The sequence below is a fragment of the Myotis brandtii genome, unplaced genomic scaffold, assembly GCF_000412655.1.
Source record: "Myotis brandtii unplaced genomic scaffold, ASM41265v1 scaffold274, whole genome shotgun sequence".
NCBI classification, from domain to species: Eukaryota; Metazoa; Chordata; class Mammalia; order Chiroptera; family Vespertilionidae; genus Myotis; species Myotis brandtii.
Window position 1 is genome coordinate 3,048,615 of NW_005360425.1, and position 10,621 is coordinate 3,059,235.

Sequence of the window (10,621 nt, forward strand, 5' to 3'; positions counted from 1 at the left end):
CACTTTCACAGCTATGTGTATGTGCCCGTGGTTGCCTCCCCTTAACTCTGCCCCATTGTAATGATACATTTATTTGAATAATTACTAGATTCACCTCTGTCAACCCCACCAACCTCTAAGCTCCGTAAGAGCAAGGGCCATGTCTGGTTCCCCTCCTGAAAGCAAGCACTTAGTCCAGAGCCTGGTGCATGAGTGGCCACCAATGGACACTTCCAAATACCACAAGATGTCTTCCACCCGCTGTTCTTCCTCTGGGTCCACGGTCCCCAACCGTCTCAGCGAGCCTGAGCACCCCTGGCCTAGGAGTTCCACTATGGCCCTTCGGAATAGAGATGGCACCTCTCCCGGACAGAAAGTCCTCCTCTATGGCTGACCAGCATCCTGCTATCCTTACAGGTAATTAGAGTTTCTCAAACTTGACTGTGCACGCCAGTCACCTGGAGCCTCGTTAAAATGCACACACTGGCTCGTTGGGTCTGGGACGGGACCCGAGATTCTCATCTCTAACAAGCTGCCCAGTGATGCCGTCAATGCTGGTCCACAGACCACACTCTGGGAAACAAGGATTGAAAAGCTGGCTCCACCGTGAGTATCCCCAAAGTTTTCTTCCTGCTCTGTCCAGGGGGCCAGAGGGGTCTCTTAAAATTCAGCCCTGTCTCTTCCTGCTCCCATACGTGCCCCACCAAAACCTGTACCCTGAAAAAGAATGTGGTGCCTGGGGCCACTGTGGTCATTTAGCTTTTGTTTTTAATTGGAAATAAACCTTTAAGCAGTTTTCAGAGTCCGGGCAGCCCTGATGTGGATCATGGATGGGTTACAACGATCAGGTCACACCGCTGGAAATGCAGAACAGTCCTCACGCTTCGGCTCCCATCTGCCACAGGGGGCTGGTGCTCCGGCTCCTCCCGAAGGCTCCCCTAGGCAAAGGCTGTGCCTGGACACCAGGAAATGTTCTCTCCGCCGTGTCCACGGGGAGCATCGCAAACCAAGTGTGTGCTGCCGGGGCCTCTTCCTGGCAGAGATGACCCGTCCACCTCCCTGCCCTGTTCATATCATGATGTCCAAGGCATAGAAGTGTCTTCCGGTCGCCTTGAGTGTGTGTGTGTGTGTGTATGTGTGCATACACACGTTTGCATGTTTGTTGGTTCCATGTTTGGACATGGGGGTCGCTGTGTGTGTTTCCATGTATGTGTGCAGAGTGTGTGTCCATGTTGCCCTCCAGGGCTCCAGTTCAGTAAAGCTTCCGTCCCTTTCTGCACGGGCCTCGAGGCTGAGGAGGGTCCCTAGGTGGGCCCTGCAGATGTGAGCGGCCCCATTGTCCCTTGCTGCTGCTGCTGCTGTTGCTGCTGCTGCTGCTGCTGGCCCTTGCGTCTCCGAGAGCCGGTGCCTGCCTCCTTGCTCTCCTTCCTGCTCGGGTTCCTGTTGGCCTTTTCCCTCCGGCCCTGGCCTCCCTTCCTCCTCTTCTGCCCTGCAACCCAACAGCAGGAAGACTCAACACAGGACATCTTGCCACAGCAGGGAGGCCCCAGGCATGGCCATGGGCCCCAGGAGGGGAGTGGTGAGGAAGCTGGGCAGGGGCGGCAGGGGGGAGGCTGGGATCGCTGCCTTTAGGCAGTCAGGCGCCCTGAAGGCCTCCTCTGACCATCAGCCACTTCAGAGGACCCTGCGACATGGGCACTGAGAGGGGTCCCAAGAGCCTTTTCATCCTCCACTCCTGGACAAACCGCATACCCTCCTCCTCCTCAGGCCTTCCTCAGGCCTGGGATCCCAATGGGCCAAGAGGTTCAGTGCAGTTTTCAGGACCCGCAGGATGGCCCCGCCTCCTCTGGGGTCAGCCACCACATCATTGCCAACTGCAGGCTCAGTGACCTTGATCAAATCACTAGCCCCCTCCACCACCATCCCCAGGCCGGTGTGGCTCAGTGATTGAGGGTCGACCTATGAACCAGGAGGTCAAGGTTCGATTCCCGGCCAGGGCACACGCCCGGGTTGTGGACTCAATCCACAGTGTGGGGCGTGCAGGAGCGGCCAATCAATGGCTCTCTTATCATTGATGTTTCTGTCTCTCACTCACTCTCCCTTTCTCTCTCTGAAATCAATAAAAACATGTTAAAAAATGTTTTGAATCACCACACCCCCTTCCATGCCCTATCTGACCTCGCAGGGCCCTCCCAGTGCCCACATCTGCTGGCTCAGGAGAAATGGAGACATTGAAAGGATCTCCACACGGAAGTTTCCAGCTCCCACCACACAGAGTTCTGGGTCTCGGCCAGGCCTGGCACCGGTTTGCACGGCATGGGCTCTTGAGTTGGGGCTCCCCCATTTGGCCTGGCCTGAGACCCTCTCCTGGGCAACAGGCAGGGAGCAGAGGTGGTCCCATCTCTGCGGTTGGGCCTGGCCCCCGACTCCAGGGAGGCGGAGGCGGAGGCGGAGGCTGCAGCTCACCCTCAGGACAGGGCGTCCTCCGCACTGTGCACCTCCGGATCTCTTTGGTGTCGGAGCAGATGGCATGGTCGCCCCCAGGCGCATGGAGCACCCTTCGCGTCCGCTCCTCAGAGCCCCTCCGGAAACCACAGAGCTTCTTCCTCTTGGTGCACGGCCCCCACGGGGACCACTCGCTCATTTCACATTGTGCTGGCAGGAAGGGAGAGGAGAGAGAGAAGAGGAGGGTCACAGAATACCCCAGGGGAGCTTTCCCACCTGCTCTCTACCTGGGGCTCGGCCCAGAGGGCAGGAGAGTCCTGAGAGAAACCCCAGAGGGTGGTTGTGGGTAAGCTTTCTCTGGGCAGTGCCCCAGCCACACTCTCCCTGGCCCGCCCTCCTCCGGGGGTCCTGGACCCTCTGCCCGCAGTGCCCACGTGCGTACCAGGACTGCTGCACTCCATGGTGCCGTTGGCAGCTGCGGAGCCCTCGGGGCAGGCCGGGTAGCAGCGGCCCTTGTGCAGGTACAGGCTCTCCTTACACTTGGTGCAGAAGTTGTGGCTGAAACAGGCCTCGCAGTGCTCAATCTTGCATTCTGAGGAGAGGACCAGAGTGGGGGCCTCTGGCTCAGCCTCCCCTCATCCCCATTCCAACACCCACCGCGCCGGCCCACCCACACTGAGAGCAGGACAGGGCGGGGGGGAAAAGGGCCAAAGTGGTCACTCTCTGGGCTGGCTGGGACTCACCAGGGTCAGCTAATCCCAACCCAAACTCAATTCCAGGCCCTGGAACCCAAGGTAAGGTCCAAGAGAGCCAGTTTCAGAGGAGGGGGGCAGGACCCCCAGGGATTAGTGGGGGTGAGAGAGGAGGATCCCAGCATCTCATGGAACCCCAAAGGGCCACCTTGTCAGAGCTGGACTGAGGGATACAGTGACCCCCCTGACCGTGGCTGTGTGGTCTCCTCTTCCCCCACTGCTGGGCATCCACAGACCCAAACCCTGGATCTCCTCCTGCCTGGGGCAGAAAGAATGGGTTTGGAGGAGGGAAGCCATCCCAGGGCAAATTCCTCTCCCTCCACAAGGCGAGTTCCAGGAACCGCCTTGGTTGGACTCCTGGGTCCCTCCCCATCCCCTCCTGCCAGCTCTCCCTCCTCTGGGGACGAGGGGGGAGGGTGGGTTCAGGGCTGAAGGAGCAGGCAGGGTCTTTCACAATCTCTCCCTTCCCAGATTGCGGGCAGGGCTAACTTCCTCCCCGTCTCTGGCACCTGGAGCCTGGGCTGCCAGTTTCCCAGGAGCTGGCACAGCCAGGAACTCCCCACCCCAAACACCCTGAAGACCCAGAGGGCAGCCCCAGGGTCCTACCTCCAACCTCACAAGCTCCCCACGCCCACCGCACCCTGCTCTGTGTCTCCTAGCCTCCGTGGCTTTGTCTCAGCTTCCCTCCCTCCCTCCTTCTCTCTCGCTCTGATGCCTGGGTTTGGCTGCAGGTGGAACACAGTAAGAACAATAACAGCTACCGTGTATTGAATGCCAGACTTGAAGGGCTTTACATATGCCTCCCACAACAACCCAGAGGTAAAAACGAGTACTCCCATTTAAAATATGAGATCTTGGAGAGGTTACGACACGCCCAAAGTCACACAATGAACTAGTAGCAGAGCTGAGAGGACAACCCCAGCTGGCTGATCTGGGGTCATTCGTGTCCCTTCCAGCCTCACTGTTATCAGCTATAAAAAGGTAGTGTCACCTAGATCCTGTCTCCCTCCAGGGGGTGTCGCGGACTCAACTGATATGAGATCCAGAAACGCATCCTAAGCTCCAAGGCACTGAACACACGGGAGGGGCATTGGTTTTGTTCACTGGAGTGTGTTCACCGCGTATCCCCAGCATGTCACAGCCGGGATGGATGCAGGGGTGACAGCAGGTGCCTGGGAACTGTGGCTGGTGTGGGAGAAAGTTGAAGAGTGAGGAGACCAGGGGGAGGAGGAGGGGGAAGCAGGCTGACCGGGGCTTGAATTTCTCTGCAGTCAGTAGAGCCAGTGGCGGTTTTTAAGCAGAAGTGTGATGGAATAGGCTGTGTGTCTCAGAGGCATCTTTCTGGCTGCAGTGTGGAGGCAGGTGGAAGGGAACCAGATGAGAGTTGGAGGGCAGAACAGGCTATTGCAATAGTCCAGGAGAGAGATGACGGGGGCCTGGGTTAGACAACGGCAGTGAGGACAGAAAGGAGATGGAGCCCAGCTCAGTGATTGAGCATCATCCCATGTACCAAGGGGTCTCTGGTTCCATTCCTGGTCAAGGCACATGCCTGGGTTGCGGGCTCGATCCCCAGGAGGGGGCATGCAGGAGGCAGCCAATCAATGTTGATGCACTGATGTTTCTATTTCTTCCTCTCCCATCCTCTCTCTCTAAAATCAATACACACACACACACACACACACACACACACACACACAGATATGGAGCACGCATGATTCAGTTATTGGATGGATGGGGAATAGCCCAATGAGTGGTTGGCTCTCAGGTCTATGGCTTGGGTGATGGATTGAGACACAGAGTGGCCTGTGGGAATACAGGTGGGTGCAGGTTTGGAGGGAGGAGATGCAGATGGAAATGTGGAAGGGATATCGGGGGAGATCTCTGACCAGTAACCAGATACTTGAATCAGAAGCCTCATCTCCCCTCATCTCAGAGTCCCCGCTCCTCCTCTTGCTGGCCACCAACAGTTCAGAATACCCTCCCCCACTGTCCGGCGTCTCTGTGCCCTTCTCCAGCCCTGCCCACACTCACTGATGCACTTGTTCATGTCGGGGTTGCGGGCATCGAAGTATCCAGGCGGGCAGGACGGCAAGCAGACGCCCACCTGGCGGATGTCGTTCCTCTCCAGCAGGATGAACAGCTTGGGTGAGCACTTGAGGCAGCCGTTGACCTCAGAGCAGAGCTCACAGCCTTTGGCGCAGGCCTGGCTCCCCTCGGCACTGACTGCAAAGGTGGAACAAGGGTGAGAAGGTGGCTGTAGGCGAGAGCGCAATCCTTCCCGGGCTCCCACGAGGATGGGAAGTGAGTGGACTGGACTTTTCTCCTACAGAAAGAGTGTGTTTCTCAGCACAGGCCAGGCTGGCAGCTCTCTGCAAGACTGCTTTCTGAACCTCACCAGGATCCTCTCTCAAGGGAACAAGCACAGACTCCTAGATCAAGAGCTCCCATCCATTCTAAATGCCTCCATAGCTCCAGGCACAACACAAGCTCACCCGCCAGGCTCGCTTCGCCATCCCCAGAGAAGCTACTGAAGCTGCACCCTGCCTGGAACTTACCCCTACCCTCTCCAGAGGAAGAGCCTTCTTATCCTTGAGAAAGTTTTAAGGACAAGAAGAATAATGGGCTAACCTATCTGAGAAAAACATCCCCTGCCCAGAGACAAGAAGATACCTAGAATAATCTATGTCTAGAACAGTAGTTTCAACCAGAGGCAACAGTGCTCCCCAGGGGACATTTGGCAATGTCTAGAGACTTTTCCCCTCCTCCCCCCCAAAATAGGTTTTTATTGATTTTAGAGAGAGAGGAAGGGAGAGGGATAGAGAGAAAGAAACATGGACAAGAGCCAAACATCGATCTGCTGCCTCCTGCATGCCCTGTACTGGGGATTGAGCCCACAACCCGGGCATGTGACCTACCAGAGAGAATCAAACCAGGGGCCTCTTGGTTCATGGGTCGACGCTCAACCTCTGAGCCACACTGGCCGGGCTAGAGACACTTTTTATTGTTACACTGGAGAGGGGGGTTACTACTGGCCTCTAAGGGAGGCTATAGATGCCAGTAAACAGCCCGCAGTGCACGAGGCAGCCCCCACACAAATTATCTGGTTCAAACTGTCAGTGGTGTTGAGATTGAGCAACCCTGGCTTAGAACCATCCTTTGAGGTAGTGTGATCTCCAGCCCCGCATACCTTTGATCTTGTTTCCTCATCCACTTGTTCAACCAATACTTACTGAGCCCCTCCCAGGTGCCAAATGCAGTGTGAGGGCTGGGGATGTGGAGGCAAAGACGCCGAGCCACTGTGCCCTGATCTTGCAGTGGCACAGACAGACCCGCAAACAGGCAAATGCTGTCAGCCACCAGACCAAGCAATAGTGGACCCAAAAGAAGAGCGAGAAGGAGTTGCATAGGGGGTGCCATTTGGGCCAACTCTTGAAGAATGAGTGCATTTGTCCGTTAGGAAGTAGAGGCAAGGGCCTTCTAGGAGCAGGAATACAGAGGTATAAAACAACCCAAGGGGAATAGCAGATAATTTGGGCACAGGAGAGATGGGGGAGGGGAGTGGTAAAAGATAAGGAGTCCTACCTTAAAGGGACTTTTAAATCATGCTAAGGAACTTGCACTTGATCCTGCCCGACAGTGTTTCACAAAGAGTATTCCTTGGAACATGATTTCCCTAAATCAGTGGTTCCCAATCTTTTTTGGCCATGCCCCACCTGAGCATCTCTAAAATCCTGATGCCCCTCGCCCCGTGACATATAATTCTTATTATTCAAAACGTGAACTCCTATTCACATGGAGGAAGCCTAAAAGGCCATTAACTTCATCTCAACAAGCTTTCAAAGAACATGGCACCCATGAAAAAGAAAAGAATGAAAGGACAGTTGAAGTACTGAGGAAGAAATTGTTAAAAAAATAATAATAACATGAAGTGATATGAAAAAGTAGCAAATAAAGTTTCAAAACATATAATAGAGAACTGAAACGCATAAATATGTCACAATATATGTTTATATACTGTATACGAGGCCCCTAGAACCATAAGAAATACAAAAAATTCACTGTTAATAACTAACTCATTCTCGAATTCCCCCCCTTAAAAGTCAAATTGCCCCCCTGTGGGGCATGTGCCCCACGTTGGGAACCACTACCCTAAGTGATCACAGGGGGCCATTGTAGCAGGTAAGACTGAGAACCACTGGGTCCAACACTCTAAACAAGACTCTTTTTCTTTTTAAAAAAAATATCACTTCTCTTTATTATTATTTTTTAAATATATTTTATTGATTTCAGAGAGGAAGGGAAAGGGATAGAGAGATAGAAACATCAATGATGAGAGAGAATCATTGATCAGCTGCCTCGTGCACATCCCCAATTGGGGATTGAACCCGCAACCCAGGCATGTACCCTTGACTGGAATCAAACCTGGGACCGTTCAGTGTGCAGGCCAACGCCCTAGTCCAGCGGTTTTCAACCTGTGGGTCGCGACCCCTTTGGGGGTCGAACAACCCTTTCACAGGGGTCGCCTAAGACCATCGGAAAACACATATATAATTACATATTGTTTCTGTGATTAATCACTATGCTTTAATTATGTTCAATTTGTAACAATGAAAATATATCCTGCATATCAGATATTTACATTACAATTCATGACAGTAGCAAAATTACTGTTATGAAGTAGCAACGAAAATAATTTTATGGTTGGGGGTCACCACAACATGAGGAACTATTTTAAAGGGTCGCGGCATTAGGAAGGTTGAGAACCACTGCTCTAGTCACTGAGCCAAACCAGCTAGGACTAAACAAGTTTCTTTACTGTAGGGCTTCTTGCACCCTCTGTGATGCTCCTGAGCCAAGTGCCATTCCAAGATGAGGACAGAGAGAGCTGCATTTCCCAAACATTTTGGCCACAGAACTCTGTTTTGCAGAGTTTTTCTTGGGACCTTTCTCAGAACTAATTAGACAGCAGCGAGCCATTGGCCAGTTTTAAGCAGGAGCAAGACTGCTCTGATTGACATGGTGGACAGGTCCTTTGGCAGCCTGGGAGGAGACCAGAGACTGAAGGACCATTTGGAAAGAAGCTGACCAGGTCATCCAGGTGAGACAGATGAGTCTTAAAACAAAATTTGGTTCAGAAATGCTTAGGGAATACAATCAGTAGGCCCTGGGGACCAATAGGAGGAGGAGGAGGAGGAGTCTAGAATGAGGCCCAGTATTCAGGCCTAAGGTATGGGTGAACGGTGGGCCCAGTCACTAAAAGAGGCTCATAGGAAGAGAAGCAAGTTGAGAAGGAAGGAGAGTAGGTATGACTCACTTAGGAGGAGCCAGGCATGGAGAAGCTGTAGATACAGGCTGCAGACAGAGAGCTGGGGAATGAGAACAGAGACGGCAGGAGATTGTGCAGGAGGCAGAACTCAGGCTGCAGAGAGGGCCGGACCTGGAGCCAATCCCCAGCCTGTGACCCAGGGTGAAGCACTGCATCTTGTGAGCCTCCCTCTCCCACCCCTGAAAAGGAAGCTGTGGGTGCCCACTCGGGAGGGCTGCTGGGAGGAGCACCTGCTCCATGCCTGATCCTTGATTCCACAACAGGAGAAGGAGTAAGACTTAAGAAGGTGAGCAGAAAGGAAGAGGAGAATAACAAACACAGCGATAACAATAACAACAAAATCATCATGATGGCAGCTTGTCAGTAAATGTCGAAACGGATTCTGTGGCAGGCGCTGCCCTCAGGCTTGACAAGTATTGACTCATTTAGTCCTTGCAACCCATCAAGTGGGTACTGCTATTTTCTTTTAAATCCTCATTTTTACAGATGAGAAAATGGAGAAGCTAAATTACTTGAACAAGGCTTCACAGAGAGTATGTGTTCTAGGCAGAGGCTGCAGAGTTCATGAGGCCAGCGGTAGGACATTACCAGGGGACGTGGAAACTGAAAGTGTGACCAGGCTGATTTTTAGGTTTATTTGTATAGAGTCAATGCTATTTCATTAATCGATAGATTTAAAAATTAGTACCGTTCTTGGTTTAGTTATTATGAGAGCAAAAATACTCAAATGTTGTATTGGGTTCATGAGAGAACCCTAGGGATTATTTTTCCACTTTGGGCCTTTGTTCAGCTATATTACAAATTAATTAAATCACTGGAGTTATTAGATATCATTTCTACTTCAAATATATTAAATCCTCTGTTGCTCAAGGTTTTTACTTCATTCATTGTTGAAATGAATGTTCCCTCTAGGTTTTTGCCTTGGTTTCAATAACCGAAGCCATTCAGGTGTCCCATTTAAAGCCTCAATAGCTATGTTCCCATAATCACTTATTCTTTTCTTATCACTTTTGTTAGGGACAGATTTGCAAAAGGCCTTCTCAGAATCCTGCTGTCTACCTCCCATTCAACCAACAACAAATCTCTGAGTGTATTTCCCTTCAGATCCATGAAGAATACGGCAAGAAAGAGTGGGGCACACGTGGGGATCTGAAATTAGTTCGGCACGGTTGGAACCTGGAGTGAGTGGTCAGACAGGAAGCTGGAGAGGAAAGCAGGGGCCAGATGAGGAAGGATCTTAAATGTGTATAGAGGAGTTCGGACATTATCCTAAAGGCAGTGAGGAATCACTGTGGGCTTTAAAATAGGAGAGACGGTCTGGATTCCATATTAGAAAGATCACTCTGTAGTGTGGAGAATGGGATTGTAAGGAGGACATAATTGGAGGCAAAAGGACTCCCAGGTTCAAAGACATGGAGCTGAACCAAGAGGATGGAAGAGAGTAGACACGTGTAAGACATTCAGGTGGTAGAATCAGCAAGACTAGGCGATGTCGGGGAAAACACAAGTCAAGGGTGACTTAGAGGTGTTGGGCTTGAGTCACAGGTTAGCTGTGGGCCCTTCACCCTGAGAGGGACCACAGGAGGAAGAGCAGGTTTGGGTTGGGAAATGATGAGTAGTTGAGTTTTAGATGTGTTGAGGTTGTGGTTCCTGTGGGACACCCAGAGGAAGGTATCTATTAGGCAGTTGAACCTGTGGGTCTGGAAGTCAAAAGAAACATTATGGCTGGAGATTGAGACATGAAATCCTTAACATGTACTAGTAAATAGTCATTAAAGGCATGGAGGTCCATGAGGTGGCAAGGAGAGTGGGTACAGAGAGTGAGAAGAGGAATAAGACATTTAAGAGAAGGGCAGAAAAATTGGGGTAGCTTAGAGGCCTATAAGAACGCTCAAAAGCATAGTGCATCATGGAAGCCAAGAGAAGAGTACACTCAAAAGAGGAGGGAGGCATCACACACCACATGCTGCTGAAGTGTCCCGTAAAGAACAGCAACAAATAGGTTATTGGTGCCTTGGGTGGGGGTGGAGAGCAGAGGGTAGTGGTTGAGGAGTAAAAGGAAAGTGAGGAAGCAGGGCCATCTTATTTTAAGAAGCTGGCTGGGGGGGGGGGGGGGGTT

General features: G+C 52.0%; 1 protein-coding gene across 1 annotated transcript in view; it reads right to left on the bottom strand.

Moving 5' to 3' along the window:
• Window positions 1-737: 737 nt before the first annotated feature.
• RSPO1 (R-spondin 1) overlaps window positions 738-10,621 on the bottom strand; it is a 17,562-nt gene continuing 7,678 nt past the window's right edge. Inside the window, exons 2-5 of the mRNA XM_005868619.2 lie at window positions 5,208-5,399; window positions 2,867-3,016; window positions 2,446-2,634; window positions 738-1,468 (exon numbers count right to left, since the gene is read on the bottom strand). Coding sequence (XP_005868681.1) covers window positions 1,284-1,468; window positions 2,446-2,634; window positions 2,867-3,016; window positions 5,208-5,399 — 716 coding nt within the window. The 3' untranslated portion in view covers window positions 738-1,283. The remainder of the gene's footprint in view (window positions 1,469-2,445; window positions 2,635-2,866; window positions 3,017-5,207; window positions 5,400-10,621) is intronic.